The sequence below is a fragment of the Monodon monoceros genome, unplaced genomic scaffold, assembly GCF_005190385.1.
Source record: "Monodon monoceros isolate NGI ecotype Baffin Bay Population unplaced genomic scaffold, NGI_Narwhal_1 Super_Scaffold_3, whole genome shotgun sequence".
Classification (NCBI taxonomy): domain Eukaryota; kingdom Metazoa; phylum Chordata; class Mammalia; order Artiodactyla; family Monodontidae; genus Monodon; species Monodon monoceros.
In genome coordinates, this window is record NW_021703780.1 from 37,784,875 (window position 1) to 37,812,371 (window position 27,497).

At 41.7% G+C, this 27,497-nt stretch overlaps 2 protein-coding genes across 10 annotated transcripts in view; one reads left to right on the plus strand and one right to left on the minus strand.

Annotated features, from left to right (window-relative positions):
* Positions 1 to 7,630, plus strand: part of STK38 (serine/threonine kinase 38) — a 43,625-nt gene extending 35,995 nt beyond the window's left edge. For 4 of the 5 annotated variants that reach the window (XM_029242377.1, XM_029242374.1, XM_029242375.1 and 1 more), the window contains exons 10-14: positions 2,515 to 2,632; positions 3,664 to 3,787; positions 3,957 to 4,052; positions 5,022 to 5,116; positions 5,606 to 7,618. In XM_029242377.1, coding sequence (XP_029098210.1) covers positions 2,515 to 2,632; positions 3,664 to 3,787; positions 3,957 to 4,052; positions 5,022 to 5,116; positions 5,606 to 5,736 — 564 coding nt within the window. In that variant the 3' untranslated portion in view covers positions 5,737 to 7,618. Of the gene's footprint in view, positions 1 to 2,514; positions 2,633 to 3,663; positions 3,788 to 3,956; positions 4,053 to 5,021; positions 5,117 to 5,605 lie in introns of all 5 variants that reach the window. The other variant, XM_029242376.1, reaches the window with a different exon arrangement.
* A 3,394-nt stretch (positions 7,631 to 11,024) lies between these two features.
* The window catches only part of KCTD20 (potassium channel tetramerization domain containing 20), a 60,692-nt gene continuing 44,219 nt past the window's right edge, over positions 11,025 to 27,497 (minus strand). For 2 of the 5 annotated variants that reach the window (XM_029243000.1, XM_029242998.1), the window contains 7 exons: positions 24,795 to 25,000; positions 21,951 to 22,224; positions 19,465 to 19,567; positions 18,980 to 19,100; positions 17,714 to 17,911; positions 15,969 to 16,079; positions 11,025 to 14,631 (listed from right to left, as the gene is read on the minus strand). In XM_029243000.1, coding sequence (XP_029098833.1) covers positions 14,339 to 14,631; positions 15,969 to 16,079; positions 17,714 to 17,911; positions 18,980 to 19,100; positions 19,465 to 19,567; positions 21,951 to 22,224; positions 24,795 to 24,954 — 1,260 coding nt within the window. In that variant the 5' untranslated portion in view covers positions 24,955 to 25,000 and the 3' untranslated portion in view covers positions 11,025 to 14,338. Of the gene's footprint in view, positions 14,632 to 15,968; positions 16,080 to 17,713; positions 17,912 to 18,979; positions 19,101 to 19,464; positions 19,568 to 21,950; positions 22,225 to 24,794; positions 25,673 to 25,821; positions 26,393 to 27,497 lie in introns of those variants that run through there. The other 3 variants (XM_029242999.1, XM_029243001.1, XM_029242997.1) reach the window with 3 other exon arrangements.

The window sequence follows — 27,497 nt, forward strand, 5'->3', positions numbered from 1 at the left end:
TACAAAGCTCAAAAACAAAACTAAGATCTCAGTTTGAGAGACACATGTGGCAAAATTACTTTTTAAAAAAAATTTTTATTTTGTGGTACGCGGGCCTCTCACTGTTGTGGCCTCTCCCGTTGCGGAGCACAGGCTCTGGATGCGCAGGCTCAGCGGCCATGGCTCACGGGCCTAGCCGCTCCGCGGCATGTGGGATCTTCCTGGACCAGGGCCCGAACCCATGTCCTCTGTGTCGGCAGGCGGACTCTCAACCACTGCACCACCAGGGAAGCCCCAAAATTACTTTTTAAAAGCAGAGGAATGGAATTCCCTGTCTGTCCAGTGGTTAGGATTCCATACTTCCACTGCAGGGGGCATGGGTTCAATTCCCTGGTCGGGGAACTAAGATCCTGCATGCCGCGTGGTGTGGCCAAAAAATAAAAATAAAAAAAATAAAGGCAGAGGAATGATAAACATAAAATTGAGCACGGGGGTTAGGAGGAGAGGCAGGAGGATGGGCTGGTGGGTACACTGTTAGCTTGAATAATATCAGTGATACATATTTTGGTTCTTCATTTGGACTCATGGGTATTCATTTTATTATGCTTCATAATTTGGTAATTTTTTGGTATGTAACAAATTTAAAAAATCATAATAAAAATGATAAGCCTCAGTCTGGGAGAAGATATTTGCAATATATAAAACTATAAAGGATTAATGTTCTGATGAATCAGGATTAATGCCTTGGATTCATAAAGAATTACTACGAGGGAATTCCCTGGTGGTCCAGTGGTTAGGACTCCACATTTTCACTGCCAGGGCCAGGGTTCGATCCCTGGTCGGGGAACTAAGATCCCACAAGCCGTGAGGCCAAAAAGAAAAGCTAAAAAAGAAAGAATTCCAAGGAATCAGTAAGAAAAAAGGTGATGCAACTGAAAAAAACAACTAATGGTCAAAGGATCTGAACAGTAGTAATTCACAGAAAAAAGAACTGAATGGCTAATTAACATATGAATATGCACTCAACCTTACTAGAAATAAGGGAAATGCAGATTAAAACAGCAAGATCCTATTTCATGTTCATCAGATTGGTAAAAATTTAAGAGTCTGACAAAGACAAGTGTTGGTGAAAGTGGAGCACTAGGAGCTCATCCCACTGGGCATGTTAAATAGATGTAACCACCTTGGAGGACAACTGGATGATGTCTGATTAAGTTGAAGATGCTCTTGATGCAAGACCCAGCAATACTACCCAGTGCCCAGGACGTGTTACAAGAATGTTTATTCAGGTGTTACTTGTTATAGTGAAACATTGGAAGCAATGTAAGTGTTTATTTAGAGAAGAATGTATAAAAAACATTGTGACATTTGTATAATGGAATAGTGTACAGCAGTGAAATTGGTGAACTAGAGCTACATGAATAAATCTCAAAATCATAATATGGAGTAAAAACATGTTTTAGCACTATAGAATAATGCAGTACAGTATGAAACCCTTTATTAAAAGTTGAAATATACAAGAAATTATATGTCATTTATACAAGTATCCATACAAGCATAGCACGGGTAGTTATGATTTCAGGATAGTTATGACTTCAGTGGGGAGAGAAGGATTCTGGCTTTAATCATTTCTGTAGTTTTGTTTCTTTTAAAAAGGAATGATCTGAGACAAATATCACAAATTATTAACCTCTCTTTAATATGGGTAATGTATACATGGATGTTGTATTGTCTGTGCTTTTTTTTCTGTATGTTTGCAGTATTTCATAAGTATTTTTAAAAGTTCACACAGCTGTAGCTTTTAACTTTAGAAGTTGTATAATATGGAAAGCACTTAGATTAGAGCCTTCCATGTGGTAAGCCCTCAAATGCTGAGCACAGGAAGGCTTTTTGACTGTAATTCCCCTAGTATTGCAGTCCTGGTATATGAGAGTAGATTACTTGAATTTAGAAAATACTCTTCTAAGAACTAGTTACATAAATGTTTCAGTTTGATAAGCAGACATTTATAAACCTTTGACCAGTAGGTTATAACTTTAGCTTTTGATAATAAAGTTTCCCTTTATGATCTTCCAAATTAAAGAGGTGAAAAGAGGGATGGTTTTGAGCAAGATATTTAATTTCCAAAGCAGGCTCTGCCAGTTAACTAGTTCTGAGGCCTTGGGCAAAGCCGTTTTGGGCATCAGAGTTTTATCTGCAAAGTTGGGCGAATAAGGTCCTCTTTGCTGAGTTTTGTCATAGGCTCATAAGCATAAAAGGAGTACAGGGCCTGGCACTTACTGGGTGCTCAGTTATGGTACTAGTTGCTACGACAGATACCTTTGACCTAGTGAATGGTCTCTCACCTCACTGACAAAGCTTTATTTTCATTTTGGAAGTTCTCTGGCAAGCCAGACTTGCCATTAAGCTGCTGGGCCATCCTGCTTATTTAGCTTGTGGGTAGCTCTAGGTGATACTTGTAGCCTTTGGTCTCTAGAACAGAACTCTGGGCACCCATCTTCCTGCTGGGCTTCCTGATGTGTGTACGTGTTTCAGGCCTTCTCCACAGTAGGCACTCCTGACTACATTGCTCCTGAGGTGTTCATGCAGACCGGGTACAACAAGCTCTGTGATTGGTGGTCGCTGGGGGTGATCATGTATGAAATGCTCATTGGTAAGTTGCGTGCTTTCAGAGGACTTTTTCTGTGCAGTCAGGAAAGAGTCCTATGTTGATAATAGACTGTTTTAGGTGGGGGTCATCTAAGAGCACTTTCCTCCCTTGTCTTTTAAAGTGAAGTTTCCTAGGTAGAAAACGCTGGGCCATCAAATGTATCCCACTATATTATGGCTCCCTGGCACCCTCTCGTGGCTTTGTTGATCATTTATCATGGTTTTCTTAGACTTTTCCATCCTCTCCATCTAGCAACTCTTTCATTCACTGGCATTTATTAAACACCCATTGTATACAAAGAGCCTTCACTGGGCCGTGTCTCGAGCACTCTACTTCTTAGTTGCTGTCCCCCCTTCTCTCTCAAAGCCTTCAGAGCATGGACCCCTCGGACCTCTCTCCCTGTTGCTTGGTATATCTGTGTATTTAGGGGACACATCTGTGGGGCTGGCCATATGCCTGAGCACTAGGAGAGCCCATCTGTCCGTGGTGGCCCTGAGTGAATCTGTGTGAATGACTGGTGTGGCATCGTCTGGCTGTGTTGTCTTTGGGAACACTGGACGCATGCCTGTGGAGGCGGATGTGGTCTGTGTAGAGGGCAGGTGGAGTATTACGGTGACTGTCCTTCTCACCTGTAGTTCTCAAAGAGAGGCATGGTGGTCACTTTTCCCAAATAAGGATATTCCTAGAATGGAGTCGTTTCTTAATGATGTTGTTTCATCCTTTCATTTTCCTCTTTGGGCACAGTGAACCCCGCCTCTGCAACTCTGCTTCTGTCCTCCTTCCTTTTTCCAGCTCCAGCTAGTAGCTGGCTCCCTAGTGGTACCAGAAGCACAACTTCACTTTGGGTTTAGGAGTTTTGGGGGAAAATGAACAATTGGTTTAGATGTTTCCTGGGGTGAGTGGAAATCCTGTCCATGTCATGTAGGGAAGGACATATAGGATCATTAAAGATATATTAGAATCAGATTAAGGTGAATAATCTCAGATTCAAAGTTCTGGGATGTGAGAGCTCCAAAGTTCCCTTTTTATTACAGGCTACCCACCTTTCTGTTCTGAGACCCCTCAAGAGACATATAAGAAGGTGATGAACTGGAAAGAAACTTTGACTTTTCCTCCAGAAGTTCCTATTTCTGAGAAAGCCAAGGATCTAATTTTGAGGTATCAGAGAACATTTCCCCTGTCCCCCAGCCAGGCTTTTTGACATGAGTGAATCTATTTTTAAAAATTTTCATCATTTCCTGGGTCGGTCCCCCCTTCCTCCCATTTCTCCTTTTCTTTTTCTGAAGAGACTACTTGAGGTATGCTGAAAGGCCTCTGTCTTTTCCAGATTCTGCTGTGAATGGGAACATAGAATTGGAGCCCCTGGAGTTGAGGAAATCAAAAGTAACTCTTTTTTTGAAGGTGTTGACTGGGAACATATCAGGTATATCCGTATACAAAGTTTCAGGATAATTTCAGTAAGTCTGTAGTTTGCTTAATACTAATTTAGAAGCACCACTACTGGCAAGCCAAGTATGGGAAGAGAGCTTCTTAGAAATTCAGGGTCTTTTCCTGATTTTCATTCATGGCGAGGATTGGGAGTTGGGGTTTCCTGTCACCCATGTGCCATGGGACACGTTGAAGCCAGCAGTCATTTCCAAAGTGAAGTGAACTTTGGATTCCACGGTGAAAGGACCACCTAAGCATTGTGTTGCACTTGCTTTTACCAAGAACACACCAACTTCTCTAGTGTTAGGAGCCACCAGCAGGACTGTCCCTGCCCCTAGGGTGGAGGCTATCACTGGGAGACAGAGAAGGAAGAGAGGAGTGGAAGAAGGATGGAGTGGGGAAGGGCGCAGAGGGGGAGTGGAGGGGAAACGTGAAACTGTTGCGGACAGGGCTCGCAGAGAGCTGCCAGCGCTGCACAGACCTCCCTCCTCAGCATTCATTGGTTGAGCAGATGAAGTTGTCATCCATTTCATAGGAGTGTTCTAATTCGCATGCTTGTGATTTCTACCTTTGCCTTGTAGCCACTCTACTTTGTTGGCATTTCTGGTAGAAGAGGGTCAGAGCCCTGCACGAGGAGGCATTTAGAGGTTCAGTTTCCCTTTTCAGCAGACAGGGCAGGCTGTCAGGGAGAGTGTACTAACTTTGGATTTTAATTTCTCCTTATTTTTCTTGTCTTTCTTCCTAGCTATGAATAATTACATTTTTTTCATCATAGTTTTGTTTGGTTGTAGTCAGCTGGTGTGGTTGGTCAGTGGTCATAAGCTTTTCAAAGGAAATTAATGCTGCCTGCCAGTGGACAGTCTTCCCTTGTCAGACCAGGGGTCTTTTTTGGAGAAAGACTTGATTACTTGTGATCCATATGTTTACTAACCGTAGTAATTTTTGGCATGTCTGTTCTTGGCAGAGAGAGGCCTGCTGCAATATCTATTGAAATCAAAAGCATTGATGATACCTCAAACTTCGATGAGTTTCCAGAATCTGATATTCTTAAGCCAACAGGTAATACTACCACTGCCTCAGGCTGCCTTATAAGTGCATTATTTCCCCCAAATTTTGGGGTGATGTTTACAAATCAGGTTAGAGAACATGGAGAGGAACTTCAGGCTCTTTGTAAGTATTTTTCCAGTGTTAATGCAGGGCAGCAGTGAGACCTTGTTGAATGGAAAGTAGTGAATACAAACACCCATATTTAGCCTGCTCAGCTGGATGGGTGAACCACAAAGATTTGTTCTCTTGTTATTTATTAAATTAAAGGTTAGGTAATCTGAAATGACAGAAACGAGAAAATAAAACTTTAAAAATATTGTGAAAAACATGAGGTTCAGAGAACATAGGCAGGCAAATGTAGAAAATTCGCAGAGTGAAAAATAACTTTTCCCAGATAGAAGCTGTGATATGTTCTTCAGAATGTCACGTACTGAGTGTCAGTACTGAGTAGTCCATCAAGGTAAGGCAGTGAATCAACTCTCACATCTGTTTCTTTCCCAGTGGCAACAAGTAATCACCCTGACACTGACTACAAGAACAAAGACTGGGTCTTCGTCAATTACACATACAAGCGCTTTGAGGGTCTGACTGCGCGGGGGGCAATACCTTCCTACATGAAAGCAGCAAAGTAGTTTCCTTGAAATGGGATCCTAAATCGAGCAGTTCTTTGTACAACATCATGGTTTTCTTCTCACATAACTGTTTTGAAAGAGCTTCGAAGAAGTTTATGGAACCTACCAACGTGTCATGGTAAACTCCTGAAATGTGATAGTAAGTGGATTCTCTTCCATAATGCATCTGATGACCTGTAGAACAAAGACAACCATTTTTACTACATCAGCCATTAACGGCTGTCCTGCTTCTTTAGAAGCATCATGAGCCAATTTGATGTTTTAAAAAAACTTGAGTTTTCCTAAGTTCATCAGAATGAAGGGGAAAAAACAGCCATCATCCAACATTGAGATTGTAACATATACTTACTATCAGCCAATTCCTGTGATTTTGTGACATATGCTTGCTACCAAGCCCACCAAGTATTTTTTTTTCTTTACAGCTAAAAGTTCCATAGTACTAAGGAAATAAAGCAATAAAGAAAGCTTCAGTAGCCAGCATTCTGGCTGAAGGAAATGATCCACCATTCTGAGTGGGTGATGGTGGTAGTTTCTCCCCAAACCTCAGCCTTGGGCAAGTAGCTTTTTATAGCCTCCATTCATGGTGCACTTTATTTATGGTACTAGGATAAAGACCCTCAGTCCATTTTGATTTCCTTCTACCCATCTGAAATACTCACGCTGCTTTTCTGAGTGTTGATGGGAAGATACCAGCTTGATCCTTTGTTGCTCTTAGAAGGCCCAAAAAGCCACTGGGCATTGCCAAGGAGTCCTGGATCACGTGGAAAATCCTCACTTTCTCTTCACGGCTGTATTAGAAAATCCCTTTGGATGTTGCCGTGGACTAGCAATACCCACAAGTGCTGCCAAAAGGACCTCGGTTTATTCCTGGGAACACAGCAAGGAGAGCCCAGGCAGAAGCAGGAGGCCTCGAACCCTCTTGGCTAAGGTGCTGCTCCTGCTCCGTGTCCAGACCTCCCTGCAAGTGGTGAAGGAACGAGCCCAATACAAAGTGCAGAGCCAGCCTGCAAATCCGTGCGAAGTTCACGCCTCAATCTTTGGTGCAACTGTATTTGTATCCTCTTAGTATTTCTCCTCTCCCAACTTTAAGTAACCATTTTGCCTTGGAATCATGATTACAAATTTTTCCTTTGCAGATGCCTTCCTGGGGGATGGTCCTCTTCACCCTAAAGGGTCACGTGCAGGCCTGGGCTGACCAGGCCTCTCTGCTGTGGTGCTCTCTAGAGAGACCCTCTGAATTTTAGCACAAAGTGCCTTTTCTTTCACAGCTGCCACCGCCTTTAGAGGACTTTTCGCTGCATCAGAAAAATGTGGAGGCTCCATATTAATGCATTATTACTTTTAAAAATTTTGATAACTCTTAAAGCATCATTTGCACCTATGTGGTAACTTTGCCTGTTGCAGAGTGTCATAGCCAAGCCACAGCTGGGAGACTGCTTTCTGCCAGTCTTGAGGTTGTTAACATCAGCTATGAAAGGAAAGTATGTCCTAGCTTAGCCATTCAGAAAAGAAAAATGGGACTATCAGAGTTACAGTAGTAAGTGAAACTGCTTTGGGTTTTAATGTCTTAGAGGAAGAAAAAAGAATATTAGGGAAATATTAACTCTGGATGAAGGTAATGTGTTTCCCCTTATTCTTTCATTCATGGTTTGCTAGTGAAAAGGAAGTGAGATTCTTTTGTGTAACTTTGTAGCTTCTTTGGATTACCAAATAGTTGGGGTCTTGACCCCTATGTGTTTTGCAAGAGTATGTGGTAAGCATGGACAATGAGAGGTAATGGGAGGGTGGTAGGTAGTCTGTGTGTTGGGGAGTGGCAGGGGATAATTTGTTTTTGGGGGGGAATGCCCACATTTTAACTTTTAAATGTCTGAATAAACTGTGTGAAAACAATAGTATAAGTCTGTGGCTCGTAATTCAAAGAGCCAGAGTGCTGATGGCTTCCTCTGACCCTTTTGTCTGCAAACCGTTAAACGCTGAAGACCACCTTTAGGCAAAATGCTTTACCATCTCAGGGAAGATGGGACCTGCTTTTTTGTTCCCTGAGAACAAGTCTTCTGAACTGGGGTTCATGTAAAGAGACTGTCTTCTGTTGGCCTCACGTCTATGCTCTTTTCACCTGGCTCAGTGTTACTGGGCAGTGGGCACTCTTGCAGTAAGTGCAGTTAGGCCAAGGGGAGACCTGCCGACGAAAGTTCTGTAAACTGGTGGACCCTTTATACAACTGTTTGTTTGTAGCTCAGCCCCATTTTTTTTCAGCCTGGGATTGACCAGGAATCTCACAAGCTCCCAGGATGGACTTCTCAGCTCCCTGTGTCCACCAGAGCAGGGCTCTGTCTCTGGATGTAGATTTAAGGAGTCTTATGGGTCCCACTTCTTACCTCCTTCTCTGGGTCAGGCAAAGGACCCTCAGGCAAAGAGGAAGGGGCAAAGACCAGCCAGGGTGGGAACTGCAGGCAGAGGTTAGTTAAATGCAGCCTAACAATGTATTGTCGTTCCAAGGCTCATGAGTTTCAAGAAACATGTCGGGAACCACTGGCCCAGTGTTGGTCCTATTCACAGATAATTCTGTGTCCTGTCTCTTAGGAGAAGTTAGAAAATAATAGAACTTACTGTACTGCATACTAAAATGAAACTGAATGCTGATGTCATTCAGACTCCTTGATTCAGGAGTACATCAGAATTTTCTTCAGTACCTATTTAAGAATTTCAAAAGTGAGGGGAATCCTTTGGGATTAATGGTCAGGCTGTGAAATAGCAGATTGCTAATTTTAACGCTCATCTGTATAGTGTAGGAATCCTCTGCCACTGATTGCTACTACTGTTTCTCTGAATCATTTCCTTGGAAAGCATATTTCCTGGATCACCTTCTCCTGTTACTCTCTCCTGGGCCTCTGTGTGTAACCCAAACGGTGTTTTGAATTGAATGCAAAAGGATTCAGTGAATGGTATTTTCCTTTCCTAGTTAGCAACCATTTCCCTGGAATGATCTGTCAGTCAAAACCAACACTGACTTAAAAACAAGCCTCCACGCTGCTCTTTAGGCATATTTTCAGAGAAAAACATCTTGCCCACATAATACTTAAGCATTCATAAAATACAGAGCTCAATCCCAGGTACACTGGGGATGCAATAGGGAAGCCCACTGTGGTTCTGAACCACAGATCAGTTTGAGGAGAGAATTCCCAGCCACAAAGTTGGCTTAACAGAATTGCAGCATCAACTATAAAGTTATTAGTATGTTTGTTAGTGTTGCTGTAACAGTACTATTAAGCCAACCCTGAGTTGTGGGGAAGGTTGAGGAAGCTTCCCAGAGGTGTTAGTAAGTAGCAGTGATTTGGCAGAGGGGAAGGTGAGCAGTGCAGGATTTGGGAGGCTGGTAGGTATGGTCCCGTGCTGTGACAGAGGCATGGAGCTATGAGTAAGTATTGCTTCCTGAAAAACACTCTCCAGTCACTTTCGTTACTTCATTTCCCTCTCACGTCAGTCTGGTTTCTTCCCCTTGTGTGAAACACATTAGTATTAATTATCCCATGTGCAAAACGTGCTAGTACTAATTTTAACAATCACTCCTCTGTTCACTGGCGTCCTAACTGCCACATCCACTGGCTTCTCTTCAGCCCTCATCTACCTGACCACCCTGCTGCACTCACACTGTTGAGATAAAACAAAAAACTCTGCTCCCACCTCTCTGACTTCCTTCTTGGTAGTTCCTCTGCCACTGCCCAAATGCTGGTGCTCCTTAGAGCAATGCCTTTGCCTTTTTTTCACTCGTATGATCTCCCCCATACTGTGGCTTCAGCTGCCGTTTTTGTGGTGAGATCTTCAAAATGATCATCCTGCCTGGATCCCTCCCCAGAACTCTAGATCCCATGTAGCCGAGTGCCTATTAGAAATTGCCACCTGGAAGGCATCTTACAGGTGCCAACTGTCCTTATGGAGCTCCTCTTGCCTCCACAGCCTTTTTTCTAGCTCATTCTACCTGCTGTCCAAGCCAGAAATTTCTTACATGATTCCCATCAGTAAACATATATAATTCTGGGGCATGATTGTCCATCCTACCAGTGTCTTCATCATTCCTTGCTGAGTCCATTGTTGTGGTCTCTTAGCTGACCTTTGTCCCTGGTCCTTCCCCTTTTAAGTCTGTCGTCCTCTCTGCTGCCAAAGAAACTCTTAAATTTCAAGTCTGATCATGTTATTCTCCTGCATAAAATCCTTCAGGCTCCTGAGAGCTTATATAATGAGACCAAACACCTTTGTCTGAGGTACAAGGGCCCTTCCTTACTCTGGCCTATCTCTGCATTACTATCCTCCCTCTGCCCCCACCATCCTCTTCCCTGATGACAATAAGCAACTAGTTCACCTTCGCATCTTTGCTTATACAGTTGCGTTGGCCTGGAATACCTCCCTTTGGATTCATGAATCCAAAACAACTAGTATTTGTCTTTCACAGTTTGGTTCATGTGTCATGTATACAACCCTCCTGTGAACTCTCCTCTAATTTTCATAGTAAAAACTGGCTACTCCATCCTTATGCGCTTCCTGAGTGACCTGGACTATTTATAGATCTGTCTTTGTGCAATTATAAGAGCCCTCTGAAGGGAGGAACTGTGTCCTAGTCAGCATGTCCCTGTGACCAAGCAGCACTTGGCACTGAACATACTCAATGGGCCATGCCTTCAGAGCATGTTCTTAACCTCTGTGCTGACAAAGGCAGGCCTGCCAGGGAGGCCCTGGCTTGCTTCAGCACCCCTACAAGTTGTCAGTGTCACCAGTAAGCTGCTCAGGCCAAGTGTGCTGAGGGGAGCTCAGGAGGCACCTGACTAGAAGAGGGCCGAATCAGCAGAGGATGAGCAAGATGCCCCAAAGCAGTGTTTCCCAGGGACCTGCCTGGACCCTGCCCTACCTTCTCAAGCTGCCTTTCATGCCTGCCATGCTTCTTCACTTGCTTGAAACCAAAAGTAGAACACAGAAGTTTGTGAGTCATCTTACCTTTCAAATTTACATTTGGTTTTGTGGGGTACTACTTGGTTGGATTTGAGGGTTCAACTACTTGGTTGAATGCAAGTTAACCAGAAACTCAAAAGACAGCAGACCATTATGGCTCTGGAACCTGTGAATTATAAGAAATACCAGGGTGGGAAAAGCACATACAGGCTCCAGGCCAGCCGCGCCCCTGCCGGCTGCTGTAGGAAAGAGCCTCTCCTGGGCAGTCCACGTGCTGCTACTCTCCGTCCCCTTTAACATCTTGAGTTCCAATATTATTTTCTGCTAAAAAACAACAACATGGACACAAATGATAACATTTTATTATAGAAAAAGCATCCCAAATATAGGATTTCGTAAACACTGGTAGGTGAACAAGTGCAACTTTAAATACAAAGTAAAGAGGCAAAACCTACAAGCATTTTGCCTTTAAGAGAAAATGTAATGTTCTCTTGCAGAGGTGATCCCACCCAGAGCACGGATGTGGCTCCATCTCCCATAAAGGTATCAGGTTTGCTTTCTGAACTATGCCCAGTTTAACAATTTCAAAATGATGGCAAGAAGTGGCATTGAATAAATCACTGATTCTTAACTTTCTATTGACTATTTATTACTCGATAAAGGCTCCCATCACTCTTTGACAATTTAAAGCCTCTGCTCTGATTTTTACTTAACAGAAGGACCTGCTGGAACACTATCCATCCTTTCTGGGCTTATGCCACAGTATTTTCATAGACCTGTATACATTAGGTATCACACGGAATTTAGTTATTAATACTGGCTACTGCATATCATGCAATAAATCCAGCTACTTTCTAGCTTCCTTACCTTTTTTTTTACTGTCATTCTTTTAATACCTTTTCTCCACTTTGGAGAAACCATTAAGTAATCTCATCAGACACATTTTAACACTGTCTCCTTGCCTGCTCCCAATTCCTTAATGGCAAATGTTTCCTAATCAACAATACATGATTTGATGCAGACACAAACTCAGATCCTAAACCTCAAATTCAGGTTTATCTTGGCCTGCTGAGATAGATACCTCTGAATAAGACAGTCTGGGTAAAAACATTTTCTTATGAAAATGTTTCTGTATAAACAGCCTGGCTTACTTATTTAGGCACTTAGGAAAAAACCACCAAACCTGAGTTTCACCTTTTTAATTAGAAATACCTGTTGCCCAGCTGGCCAGTAACTGACTCTGAAGGGAATGACTGCAACCCAGCTCTTGTTCCTGCGAGAACTGCGAGGTCCTGTGGCCACGGGATGTCCTGGCCCTGGGAACAGAGCTGCTGTGGCTGAAAGGAGCCACCGAATTACAGTGATGCTGCGCTCCAGGTTGGAAGGGCGTGGGGTACAGAAGAAATGTCCTCTCCACCAGAGGGAACCTGTGGGCCCAGTTTTTCCCTCCGTCACCACCACCTGGCAACACTGGCAGATTTACCTCCACAGATCTCCAGCTCACTCGAACCCTAAGGGTTGGGGCTGAAAGCACGTTAACCCAATTTTGGGGGAAAAAAAGACCTGGTTTTTGAAAGCCGGAGGAAATTAATCATTTCCATAGAACAAAGTGTTAAGTACATGCCACACTTTCATACCTAGCTTTTTACCTAAGCAATGACTAATAAGTTTTAGAGTGTTAGCTGAGACATGTCTACCCTTAAATGTTATATATTAAGCTATAAAACAGAAATTATACATACTTATTATAGTCTACACAAAAGTTAAATTTCCTTTGTGATAGCATGGAAGTCAACCACAAAGTGTAAAGGAAGCACCATTAAACAATTATCCTGGCTGGTCGTGGGTATGAATGTAGTACCAGTAAACGGTCAAAGCCAAACCTGACCTCAAACAGCCAATTCTTTTCACGGGAATAAAACTACCCCTGGCTACAAAATAACGTTAACCCTAAACATTAACCCTGGCCATCAGCCTTACAAATGGATGCCAATGATAATCAGAATAATTCTGTAGCTGGGGGATGGCTCGGTTTAAAAACCCTTACTACTGATTTTTCTGAATAAGGAACACAGCATTGATGTCCCCTGTGACACTGGCCCTGGTCACATGCACAGAGAATACACACCTTAGAACACTCTTGTTCTTCAAGCCTGGAAAGAGGAGCTGTCAACACCCAATCTGACTTCACCTTTGGAGAATTCTGACTAGGGAGGTCATAAAATGGCATCAAGTAGCTTGCCCTATAGTATCTTGTGGAAATGGAATTTAAGAAAACCAGTCCTGTTCTTAGAGAACTTGAAGGAAACTACGTGTCTCTCTGTACATGCTCAGGGTAGGTGATTGGAAGGCCAACCTCTACCATAAAATGGGAAAGATCTCAAGACACATCTGACTCTAGAATCTAAATTTAGCTCTACTGTTAACAGCCATGGAGACATCAGGGGAGGTGGTTACAGTACCCAGAGGAGTGATCTGGGTCGTCACACACCATGTACTGTTAACCCAGAGCAGACAGATCAATCAAAATGACTAGGCCTCATTTCCCTTCAACTCATTCTTCCTTTGGAGATGACATTAGTATGGTTTTTTTACCCAGTGTGAGCAGCTGATAGGCTATTTCAAAAATTAAAATATCCTGATACCTAAAAATATTCCATAGTATGAAAAGAATATACAACGAAAATCCCTGCACTGAGACAAAGTCTAGGCAGGTGACGTTTTCCCACCCAGATTCACCCCCAGTCCTACCCACCGAGCTCTTACTAGTCTTTCTACTGAGAAACTGAGCACTTCTGAGAAATCATTGCCTTCATCTTGAAAGCCTTTTAAGCCATATCTAAGGTCTCCTAGCCACACCCACAGCATGCTGGCCTAGGGTGAAGACCTATGGCTTCACACCAGATTCCAAGCCAGGATAATCAAAGTGTGAATTTCACTCCAAATGAATAATCAATTTGTTTAGGGTCAAAAACCTTGAAGCTAAAAAGGTTTCATAAACATTGTTATACATTATCCTTCCTGTCAAAGAATCTGTGAGGTTTTGGATTGTTCATTGCAATAAAAAAAAAAAAAAAAAAAAAGAAACCTGAAGCTCCTAAGAATTTCCTTTGGACATTTTGAATGAGAGCCTCTCTCTTCCCAGATGCAACCTGGGCACAGAGGCCACCAGGATGGTATCTCCACTAACCTCTAATGGGCATCCAATTAGTGCCTGCTTGTAGAAGATAGAGATTGTCTCCTTCTAGGTTTGGTCCCTTTGCTGCTAAGTAATTTGCCTAGTATAAAACCAAATAAAACATACAAAAGCCAAGAACAGAGTGTAAAGGATGAGAACTGCTTTGCTGAATATGAGACAACAGGAGTCTTGACCTTTCCTGGTTTTGCAGTTATGCAAAGACTTGGTGAACAGCACCAGACCCAAAATTTTCAAGTTACCAGGGCTGCTGCAAAGCTGGTAGCTTAATTACCAGTGAGTGCTTTTTAATCTCCTGCCGGAGGCACAGACTTACTGAAAAGGACACACATTAATTATGGTAGAAAAGGAAAGGAGCGGGGAGAAGCATGTCTCCTACTCAGTGTGAGACAAACCATGGGGAGGATTGGCTATGGGCATCCCAGTCAGAGAAAAGGCCGGCAGAGGGGCCCACAGCTGCCCCTAATCCTGAAAGTCATTAGGAGCCATCTGAGAAAGTGGGGCGTTTAGCCGGTCAAGTTCATCCACTTGAGGTGGGTGGTGCATTAATATCTCTTGGTCCTCCAAGACATCTTCTCCAGCAGCTACCAGGTTAGTGAGGGATTTGCTTCGAACACACTGGAAATCCACATGGCGACTCTTTCCTTCTTCTTTTTCCCATGACATCTGGATAAAGGGGCGCTGCACGTAATTATAGATCACTTCAGACCGGCCACCAGGTCTCCTCTTAATTTTTTCTTTACAGGTAGGATAACCTGAAATGGGAAAAAAGCCATCATGACCCCAGCAAATTGCTCACTCTGGTTTCCATACTTCCTTCTTCCTAACCACATGAATTTCCTCCCAAATCCCAAGACTATGTGAAAACTACAGGGAAGTGACCACGTTCTCTGAGGCCCAGCCACCTACATGCTTGCTTCTCTCCTGCTCAGGTTAGTACGTCTTGTCCTGAGAAGGGAAGTAACAAAAATTCTATCCCTTCTAATGGAAGGGGGAGAAGCCTCCTACTAATTTCAGAAGTCTTTATTTTACTGGCTTCAATACTATAGAACAAAAATCCTACTGGGGCATGGTTACTCTAGTCCTCTAATTCTATTGCTTAGAGGGCAACCTGTATGAGAAGTAGTTAAGGAAATGCAAAATGTTTAAGCCTAAAGAAAAAACTGGGATGCTGCCTAAAATATCTGAAAGTCAGTTACAGGGATATGGGAGAAATCTTATGCAGAGTATATATCTTCACAGGCTAGAACTAGAAGGACGACAGAAGAGGGAGGAGGTTATCTATTATATATGTGGAAGAATATTCTCGTGGTAGGACAGTTTGATGGGCTGCTGTGGGAAATGGAGTGATCCCTGTCACTCTGTCCCTGTGGTTTCCAAAGAGACAAAGGAGGACACAGTAGAAAGAGGTTTAATACATGATCTCAAAAATCTCTTCCAACGTTAAGTTCCAACTTAAGCTGGATACAACGACGGGTTCTGTGAGCAATATTGAGACAGCTAGAGTAGCAAAACACAAGAGTCAAAGACCCATGGAGGGGAGACCAGAATGGCTTCAGCACTCTCCGGGAATCAGTCTCCAATACCCTTCCACGGAGACCACAGGTTGGGAGCCATTGCTCAAATCATTTAAAGCAGTTTTGTCAATATATCCAGACACTCCCCAAAGGTAGTAGTGGAATAAAACGAGTCTCGAACTTATAGTTTTCAGAAGGACCCTTCCAGATCCCAGAAAGATCCTCACCAAGACTGTTGGCTAAACGGCTGGCCCTCCCACTTGGTGAGCCCACGAGCTCTGCTACATTTACCCGCCCAGTGCCTAGTCCTCACTGCTCTTTATCCTGAGGCAGTAAACTGGAACTTATTCCTACAGCTGCTTTAAAGCATTTTCAACTGGAAATAAAATGACAAGGAAATGTAAGGGCAAACTAAAACAAAAATAGGAATCTTCAAACTTGGGTAGGAATGTAGTTTCCATGTGTGTCTATTCTCTAGGCCCTTGGAAGCCAGGTTTTAAGGACAAAAGCTGTGGCCACAGATCCAACCTACTCCATGAGCCATGCAAGCTGAATATTGACTGGGATGTTCTTACCTTCAATTCCAATGCGAATGTTTTTCAGGCCCCGTTCCTTTAACACTGTTTTAGCGACATCCCGATTCTCAATATATTTGAAAAATCTATAGAGCTTAGAGCTATAAAGAACTGGGGGAAAAAAAAATCTGGGGTTAGTCACGGAGTGAATACCTCTGTAAGAGGAAGGAGATGAGCTAACATATTCAGACTAATGACCTGAGCCCTGATGCCGAAAAATCCATATGGATCACAGATTAAATGTTAAATAATAAATCAACCTTAAGAAAGAAACCATACAAGAAATTTTTATAGTCTCAGGGTAGGAAAGACCTTTCTGGATATGACATAAAACCTAGAAGTGGGCTTCCCTGGCGGCGCAGTGGTTGAGAGTCCGCCTGCCGATGCAGGCGACACGGGTTCGTGCCCCGGTCTGGGAAGATCCCACATGCCGCGGAGCGGCTGGGCCCGTGAGCCATGGCCGCTGAGCCTGCGCGTCCGGAGCATGTGCTCCGCAACGGGAGAGGCCACAGCAGTGAGAGGCCCGCGTGCTGCAAAAAAACACACACACACAAAAAAAAAACAAAAAACAAACCTAGAAGTCATAAAAGAAAAACTGATACACTTGATTACATAAAAAAAAATCTCTGCTTATCCAAAAACACCAAACAAAACTAAGAAGACAACCAACTGGGAAAAATATTTGCAACTCATATTACAAAGGGCTAATTTCCTTGTCTATAAAGACAGTGGTCACAAATAGAGAGATTTTACAAATCATTAAGGAAAAGACTAACAATCCAATTTTGTAATGGGCAAAAGGCATGATTACAGTCAACAGAAAAGGAAATGAAAATGGCTCTTAAAAAGATGTTCAATCTCATTCATGAAGTGAGAAATGCAAATTAAAACTCAAGTGAGATGCTGTTTTTCACCTATCAGAGTGGCAAGGATAAAAGTTCAGTGAAACGCTGTCTTGGTGAGCATATGGGAAACAAACCCATCATATATTGTCTTGTGAGTATAAACTGGCTCAACCTTTATGAAAGAGAATTTGGCAAATTTTATCAAAATCATAAAAGCACAAAGCTTTTGACACAGAAATTTCATTTCTAGGAATATTATTCTGTAGAGATATACCTGTGTGAAAGACTTTGTTTAAAAAGATATTCACTGCAGCATTATTTATAATTTATAGCTTAAATGGTCATCAAAAGGGCTGGTTAAATCAATTATAGCACAATCATGCAACGGAATACTATTCAGCCATATAAAAGATTGTGGAAGCTTTTAATGTAAGACATGATATAGAACAGTCTCTACAATAGGGTATCATTTGGGAAAAGAACATGCAATTGCTTATGTATGTGCACTGAATAAATCTGAAAGAATACAAAAGAAACTGAGGAGGAAAACTGGGTAGATGAGGTGGGGTGGGAATAAGACTTTTCAATGTATATCCTTTTGTATTTTCTGAATTTTGAATTACTACCAATTCAAAAGGATTTAAAGTGAAACAAATGGAGAGAAGAACGACACCACCACTTAATGTGCTGCCACAGTACTGCCACAGTACCAGACACCAGCGGTAGGCACGGGAAGTGTAACGATGTTCCCTGTGCTCCCCAGCAGGAAAGACCCTCATCCAGGTGAGTGTGCCCATCACCAGCTCAACAGCGACAGTCACACTGGTTCTAGGATTTAGCTGCCACTCTGGGCAGCACATTTCTTGCTGGAAACAGGTACATCATGCAAGGGGCTCCTACTTTGGGAATACTCCTCCCCCATGGGTGGGGGGTGGTCTTCGTCCCAGTCCACAGAATCCTCATCCGTCAGCACAACAATGTGGCATTCTCGCTCCCCTTTCTTGGCACAGCCCACCATGATGGGCAGGATCAGCTCTTCGAGGTAGTGATCAAACTGCTTGTGAGCGCCGTCGTTAGACAGTTCATGCAGTAAAGCACCTGGGAGACAAAAGGCAAGTGAACATCCTCTCTGCTCAAATGCAGGTAATTACTGGAGTGAAAAGGCTATGAGGTAACAGCTGTTATCATTGATAAGGTCCAGAGAAGTGGCCCATTTAAAGGCAGGGTATGTCTCCTACTCCAAGGCTATTATGTTAGATACTTTTCACATTCTACCAATCTCCTCCTGTTTAATAAACCCTGAGCATTCTGATCAACTGTGGTTTTCTTGACATGCAATGTCAGAACATAAACATTAATTCTACAAGAGACAGAACCATCATTTGGGGATGACTCTTTATAGTACCTCTTCTGAAGATGCTCTGGACCGCAACTTCATAGAGTACCACAGAAGAGGAATGATATCAAGTTTGGCGACACCAAGGGACTTGCTCTAAGTGTGTACTAGACTCAGTAGAGACACCACACATCTAGAGAACTTCATGGAATATGCAGGGAAATGTACCATGAACTTCAAAGAATTTTAAAATCATTTCAGGAAGCCTAGGTAATGATAAGTGCATGGAGTTTATATTCAGACAATCAGTTCTAATCCCAGCTTTAATGTTTAGAGCTTTGAACAGCTAATTTCTCCATCTTCTATATCACCTAAATATCACCTATATTTCACGGGTTAATTGTGAAACTTATGCAAGTTCACATATATAAAGCACTTAAACACTAAGTTAATAATAATGATAAACTGTAAGAAGAACCCAGCCGATTTATGTTGTGTGACTTTATTAGTGAACCTTCCCTCATATCTGAGGATCAGTATCCTTATTTGTTAAAGAGTTGAGACACCAAGGTCCCAAGAGGGGAAGCAATTAGCTTGGTGACTCACGGGGTCAAGCTAGACTTAGAACCCACTACATGTTCTCTTGTTTACTCCACTTCTCACAGAGCTTTGAAACAAGACAGGGAATGGTTAGTACCACGTCTCTGCCTCTACAGATGATTTTCAACCCACACTTGAAACGCTTTCTGTTTAGTAATAAAAAATGTCAATTCCAAGCACACTCAAAGTTCAGCTGCTCAAACGCAGCTGGCAGCTTCTCCTGCACTTACTCAGATCTTGACATCGGATAGTGTTGAAGTCAAAGTTAATGCAGAGATAATCGCACGTATCTCTAAGGTCTGGGATAGAGATGCCATCAGGACAATTGATGATACCAGTTTTGTAATAATCCTATAAATAAATTAGGAAGAAGAAATGTAGGCAAAGAACAACATGAAAAATTCCCTCTTCAACCCTCTACTCATTCCTGGTTCTATTAAAGTGGTGGGTTACTAGAACTATCACCAAGTTGGTGATTCATTAGATAGCAAAGTGGCTCCTGGCCATCTTGACATGTTTAATCACAACTTGATACCTGACTGAGCTCACACAAGCAAGAAGGACTTAAGAATTACAGAAACAGAAAATAAAGTGGGAAAGGCAATAACTAGAAATGAGAAACCCTAAAGTCAGAACACAGTCTGATGGAACTCTCAAGGCTTCTGACCATGCACGCCCCCAGGGAAGATGATGTAACAAGAAGGCCACTACACACCAGCACCGTTCGAAATACAGTTGCACTGATTCCTTCGGCAATCTCATACTCGCCCTTCTCATTGGGCCGCGTGAAGTTGTACTCTCTTCCTGGTCCAAACATCCTGAAAAATACCCAGGCAACAATGTTACCCGCTGCAGCAGGATTCTTCACAGATGAGACTTCTCCCTTCTTCACCTCATTCTGGAAGACTCCGTTCCACTCTTTCAGTGTAAGTTAAAAACACAGCACTAGGACTCAACCCCTATACGACACACTCAAGTCTTAGGAAACTCCCTTCAGATAGGAAGAGGGCAGCAATCGCTTTCAGTGTTTGAGTGCAAGAGGAACAAAGCAGCAAGCCCTCACAGTCCACCGTAGCGAGCTTCTGTGAGAGCAAAGAAAGTAGAACAGCACCTGCAGAGGTGGCCCTTGGAAAGTGTCTGGAGGGTGTGACAGTCGCCTCTCACGCCCTCCGCAGCACCCAGGAACCTGCCCACGCACCGGCAGCTCAGGAAGACAGCGTCTCCTCCTCCTCACCCATCAGCGTGTACCTATCCAGCACACCATCCTTGATATTTCTGAGTTTTGCTTTTCAATATCTAATCTGATAGATGAATCTGTATTCGTAGGTGCAGATGTTACTGCTTTCCCTTTCCTGGTAGATTTTAATGGCGTAACTCTGGGGAAAATGCCCTTCCTCAATCCAAGGAGTAACTAATGACGGGAATTTCAGGTCAAGTAGAAAAGGAGGGTAGGTATTAGGATCATCAGCAATTTGACATATTTCAGAGAGGCAGGCCTGCTCTGGGCATGAATTCAGAGCTCATGAGGGCACAGGGAGGAAGTCTTGCTTTTATATTCATCTTTTCCCATCCTTCTTCTCTCTCTCAGATCCCCTCCAGTAAAACTGGCCCCATGACTTCTACTACTCCTGCTGCACATCTGTGTAGGAGCTGTGGAAGGAGAAGCCAGGACAGGCAGGTGCTGGTATCTTCAGCTGGCCCACTGGGGGCTCACTGCCTTTTCCTTCCTTAACCTGTTGGGAAGCCCTGCTGTCCAACTGTTCAAAACTGTTATCCTCCACCCTGAACTGGCTGTTTTCCAAGGTCTGAAAAAGACTCACATGCTTTCCAAATCACTACACCATACGTAAGAAATCCATTTAGATAAAAGTAGTCTTCAAAGGATGCTGACATTTTTCTGGAATGTTCCAGATGAAGTGTAGCTGAGACAGCTATGAATCAAAATAGTGAACATGCCATAAATATAATCCCCCCTCAGAGTCATTCATCCAGTAGTGGCACGGATCTGCATTAATCCATTCTCAGCTTCTTAGTTTGTCCCCCTTGTGACCAGTGGCCCACATTTGTAAGCTCACTGGCTAGGCTTATGAATACTTTATGTAGCCACAGGACAGAACAAACCTAAGAAACCCAGAATTCATGACCTCGGCTGACTCAGCTGATGAACCATGTAGATAAAGGGGTCTATTACCCAGAAACTGCTTGCTTTTCTTTTCTTGAGCGCTACTTTTGGAGGCAACCTACTTCAGACAGCCTACCCTGAGGAATGCCTTTCTGGAAGGGCCTGGGGGGAAATGGTGGCGATACCAAGACTGAGGACATGAAGTCAAGTCTGATATAGGGCCAATTTAGAAAATGTTTTAATGTTCTATCTTAATTCAGATGTTTAAGAAATATATAGGTTTGGCTCTGGTTAAAAATGGTTCATCACGAATTTGTATGTATATGTTTAAGTACACACATATTTGAACAGCTAGGTTCCACTTAGCCTAAAATTCAGCAAGTTAGTGTGGTCCATTCTGATTTCTATTTCAGTTCAAATTAGTTCAAAGTCAGAGTGAGGTTAGATCCACTTTCAAGTACTAGATGAAATCCTTAAAAGCCAAATGTTTGTGTGTGTATACACTCAAATTATTTTACTCTTACCCCAATCTGCTCTTCATGTTAAGGTCTACAGTTGGCCAGAAAGAGATCTCCTAACTCCCAGCCCAGGCTCTAAAAGTACTTCCTGGACAGCGCTCCTCCTCAGTAGACTCCTTCCATTCCTAAACTCTAACCCTAAAAAGCTGGAGGCAGGAGATGGTGAGGGGAGGGTAAGACTATAGTCTGAATGAAGTAACACAGACGAAGGAACACGAAGAATAAAGAGAGCAATCGTCAAACAAAACAGCCAGATACAAAGATCCAGTTTCAGAAAACTTGAATAGTAGTGGAGGCATTAGAAATTGACACCATTTGGACCTTTTGCACTCCCTTTTGTAGGGGGGCTTATTTCACTATACTGGCTTTGTAAATGAAAGTACCCACCCCCCAAAATCACCAACACATATAAGGTTTTTATGTCCTCTGTCTCGCAAAAGTATGAAGGTAGAAAAATAAGCAATGAAATGTTTTTATGCTTAAATCTAATGCAAGGCAAATAGCAGGTATTTCTATTCACAGAGAACAGAGTGAATTTGGAAGGAAATTATTATCAATTACCTTCCCAACATGGTATCCGGATGAGCAGTGAAAATTTGTGGATTGACAACAAAACGTGTGCCATCTACAAGAAGTGTCACTTTCTCTGGTGCCTGAGAATGAACGTTACTGCCAAAGCCCACAGTGCTGTTTCCAAATCGTTCTGGAGTGATGAAGGGTTCATGGTTCCGTTTATTCCCACTTTGGAAGCAAGAGCCTTTGATGTCTTCAGGAAGTGGCATCATGTGAGGGAACTGAAGATTTGCTGGCTGAGAGGCAGAGTCAAGTGGAAGGTCTAAAAGATCATACAAACAAACCAAAATAACTTGACAGCAAAAAGCCCTGGGGAAAACTAAACCTTGTCCTCTTTAAAGAAAACAAGAACAAAAACCATTACACAAAAAAACCCAAACTTTAAGTATCCTTACGCAAAAACTCTTGCCTAAAACACGTAAAGAAAAACACAAACTAGAGATTCATACTGGATCCCCGTGAACTTTTTCGTGTGTGTGTGTGTGTGTGTGTGTGTGTGTGTGTGTGCTGGGGAGGAGAGAATCAAGGCAGTAATGCCTACACTTTAAAATAGAACGATTAAACAATTTTAAAGTAAACTACACACATGGTTAAAAATAATTAAACACTAGAGAAGCACTTCTGTGGAAAACAAGCAATCCTCTGCCATACTGCTTAACCTTCCCTAGTCTTGTTTCACAGAGGCATCGCTTTTTTATTTCCGCTTTCACTTCTATCTCTAAATAACACTCATATTTCCTGTGTTTTATTTAAGGAACCTGATAACTCTGTTAGCCAAAACTATTTGTTTTCCACATTCTTAAAAAACGTTTCTAAATGTTATTTTCCAGAAAGGATAGTGATAGTCTCTAATTGTCACTTTTCCTAGAAATTCACTGAAAAATGCATTTTCACTACACATAGGAGAATCCTAACATTACCAACACCGTTTTTTGAACAGGCAGGTCTTGCTCTCAACAGAAAAGTTCCCGTGCAGATGGTCTTGGATTAGAATTCATTCATGGAACCTGAGTTTTTGTTCTAGTATCACCAGAGAGCCATTTTCTTTAAGTAATTTATTTGATTTTTCTAAACCTGATCCATCATCTGTAAAATGAAAATAATGTTCACTCCACCTACCTCACAGGATTGGTTTGACTATCAACTGAAATAAAGTATGTGAGAGCACTTAAAAATGTATTAATACCACATCATGTAAGCAGGCTTAAAACTAAATATATGAAATCTGGATGTATATAGAAGAGAATCAGGGGAAAGTATTTTCAAAAGGATTACCAGAAAATTCTTTTTTTTTAATTGATGTTTGCTGTTTTTATTATATAGCTGTACTTTTTTTTTTAGAAGATCCTTTTAAATAGGGAGTTCTCCTGAAATATTAAAATGTTTTTTTTATTTAATGAAAAATTTCAAATATACCAAAGCAGAGTTAATACAATATGTATACATCACCTAGATTTGGCTAGCTAACATTTTCCTACATTGGAAAGAAATAAAATGTTATAGATACAACTTAATGTCTCACTCCCGCCCTTCATGTATTTTAAGTTTGTATACAATAATTCATTGTTAGCTAGAGTACACTCAATTTTTTCCCCATTTGCTTCTAGAGAAAAGGAAACCAAAATCTAGACCAAAATCCTGTTAGGGATCATATCCTAGAGCTTCTGATAAATTTTCAACTTACAAAGAGCTAAGTTTCCACACAATCCATGGGCAAGCTTGTAGCAAGAAACGCTTTAATCACCAAGACAGGCTTTCAACACTCGAAGTGCTATTCTTAAAAATGAAAGTAGGCACCTAACTTATTCAGCTCTTTAGAGCACTTGATTTTCCCCCAGCTATGATGCAATTAAATTGGGTTGATTCCTGAAGGATGCCTCAGATTCCACCCTGCTTAAATGGGTGAGTAGGAAAAGAGACTCATTGCATAAATTCTCCGTAATGGGGCACTCTAGGGTGGCAGTCACACTCTGCTTTTTTGTCCGTTGATATATATAAAATAACAGTGAACGCTGGCCGGAAAGACAGGTTTAAATCCCACCCAGTCCCCTACCTCCTGGCAGTGTGAACCTGAGCAAGTTATGCCTAAGCTTTTGAAGCCTCAGTTTCCTCATCTGTAACAGGAGGATTAATCTAAGCAGGGATCAGCAAACTTTCTGTGAAGGGCTAAAAAGTAAATATTTTGAGCTTTGTGGGTCACAGTCTCTGCCACTATAGCAGGAAAGCAGCCATACAGACAGTATGTAAACAAATGGGCATGATGGCTGTGTTTCAAAATTTTATTTACAAAAACAGGCAGTGGTTCAGATTTGACCACAGTCTGCCACCCTTGATCTAAAAACAGTAAAGTTTCTAGCACAGTGAGTGCTCAATAAATGGTAATTGCTATTATTATTGTTGCTATTGTTTTCATTAAAAGTTAAAAAGAACCTGGCAATTTACCAAGAGCCTTCACATCCATTAACTCAACAGTCTTCTAGCCTTGTGAGGTAAGAATTATTAACAACCTTGTTTTCTAGATTAAGAAAGCAGGGCTCAGAAAGATTAAGGATCTCATCCATGGTTACAGCTGATAAGCAGCAGAGCTAGAATGTGAATCTGTCTTCTGACTCCAAGCCTGAGACTATTTTTCTTATACCATTACCAAGTTAGATGTATTAAACTGATTAAATAAGTGGAGGTTTTTTGTGATAGATTTATATAACTGTGGTATAAAAGCGAAGCTAATTAACTGGATATTTTATTTATTAAGAACATTTATGCCTTCTGGGCAGAATAGGTGCTGAGGTGTCAGAAAGCCCTCCACATTAAGTCAAGATCTAATCATCGTACCATCATTCCTGGGACCTAGAGGATAAGTAAGATTTTGAAGACCAGAAGAAGCCGGGCTATTTGCTTCTTTTTCTTGGGCTGCAGCTGAGGCTTCATCCATCAGGCAGCTGGCCTCCTGCCACAGTAACCTGTCGCTCTCAGTGCCACGGTGAACATTCATCCTTGGACTGTGTATCCTGAACTGTCTGCTTGATCAGGGAGAAATCCTGGAAGACAGGAATATGCATGATTTAGAACTCTCTCCTAACTAGAGGACTGACAGACAGCTCTCATTTTTTTTTTTTTTTTTGCAGTATGCGGGCCCCTCACTGTTGTGGGCTCTCCCGTTGTGGAGCACAGGCTCCGGACGCACAGCCTCAGTGGCCATGGCTCACGGGCCCAGCCGCTCCGCGGCATGTGGGATCTTCCCAGACCGGGGCACGAACCCGTGTCCCCTGCATCGGCAGGCAGACTCTCAACCACTGCGCCACCAGGGAAGCCCACCACTGTTAACTCTTAATTCCAAACATTTGCTGATAACAAACATGTTATTTCTGTAAACCAAACCTGTAGTTTTAGAACTAAAAACTGTACAGTTTTCTAATGGACCTTTTGTACTGACTAAAAGCACTTTTATCAGCTAGGTTTCTTTTTTTAAAATCTCTCAAAATTATAGAGAAGTTTCTGGTAGTCTCTTCAGATTATCAACAAATTAGTCAACATATACAGTCAGCATGTATTTTCCAAACACCTACTGCGTGGAAGGCACATGGCACTTTGTGCCAACACTGCGGGACACAAAGGATTGAGCAACATTTTCAAGGGTTAGCCCTAAGCTCCGACTGGTTAGGTGGGGATATATGAAAAAGATAAGCAAATTTATGTAATAAATACAGAATAAGTGATTCAAACCAGTGGTTCCAGATTCTCGGGCCTATCTTTACAGTGGGGTCTGGGAATTTATAATTTTTTAAAAAGTCAGCTTCTCAGGTAGCTCTCATGTGGCATTCAGGTTTTAAGATAAACATAAAAGTTAAGAGAAAATCACCTCTAGATTGTATGGTTGGGAAAAGGAAGTCTTCATATGAGACAAAATCTGAGCTGGGCTCTGAAGTAAAGATAAGATTTTCTCCTCAACTTTTTATTTTGAAACTTTTCAAATCTACAGGAAAATGGAAAAAAATCATTACAATCTTATATATCCACCAGACTTACCAATGATTATCTGCCTCATTTGTGTGTGAGCCTGTGCTCTCCCACCACACACATTTTTCTGAATCACTTTAAAGTTACAGACATCACAACACTGCACCCAGTTACTTTAGCAAGCATATTCTGAGAACATTCTCTTAAAAAACACAATAGTACTGTTTTCACATCTAAGAAAATTCCATAATACTAATATATAACCCATAATCAAATTTACACAACTGGCCTCATATTTTCTTTCAGAACCTTTTTTTTTTGGATCCATAATTCAATCAAGGCTCATTCCTTACATTTGGTTTTTCTGAGTCTTTTAATCTTGCATATTCCATACCACCACCACCACCCCCCGCAATTTGTGGGGGATTGTTTTGTTTTACATGAAATTGACTTTTTAAAAAAGCCTAGGTCCGAAAAGGGAACCCTCCTACACTGTTGGTAGGAATGTAAATTAGTGCAGCTACTATGGAAAGCAGTATGGAGGTTCCATGCTAAAAATAGAGCTACCATATGTTCCACTCCTGGGCATATATTCAGAAAAGACAAAAACTCTAATTCAAAAAGATACATGCACCCAAATGTTTACAGCAGCACTATTTACAATAGCCAAGACATGGAAACTACCCAAGGGCCCATCAACAGATGACTGGTAGATATCTACACACACACAATGGAATATTATTCAGCCATAAAAAAGAATGAAATATTGCCATTTGCAGCAACATGGTTAGACCTAGAGAATATCATACTAAGTAAGCCAAAGACAAATATTATAATACCACTTATATGTGGAATTTGAAAAATAATACAAATGAACCTATATACAAAACAGAGAGACTCACAGACATGGAAAACAAACTTAAGGCTATCAAAGGGGAAAGGGGGGAGGATAAATTAGGAGTATGGGATTAACAGATACAAACTACTATACATAAAATAGATAAGCAACAAGGATTCACTATATAACACAGAACTATATTCAGTATCTTATAATAACTGTAATGGAAAATAATCTGAAAAAACATAATTGAATCACTTTGCTGTACACCTGAAACTAACACAATATTGTAAACAGACTATACTTCAATAAAAAAATAAAAGTTTTTTAAAATTTAAAGTCTAGGTCAGTTCTAACATCCATCTGATTGTTTCCACGTGATTAGATACAAATTTAATTTTCTTAAACAAGAATAGGTACATGTATAGGTGACAGGTGAGTCTTCCAAATGCCATCACATCAGAGGCACATAATGCCAGGCTATCCCACTACAGGGGATAAGTTTGATCATGTGGTTAAAGTGGTGACTATAGGTCTATCCACTGTAAAGAGAGATCTAATACCCTATCTTCCAATAACTTTTCACCCAGTGGTTTTAGCATCTATTGATGATTCTTGCCTGAATCAATATTACATTTGGGACTACAAAATGATGACTTTCTAATTTTATCATTCCTCCTACATTTATTGTCTAGCATTCTTCTGTTAAGTAGAACTACTTCTTCACTCTCCCTTTATCT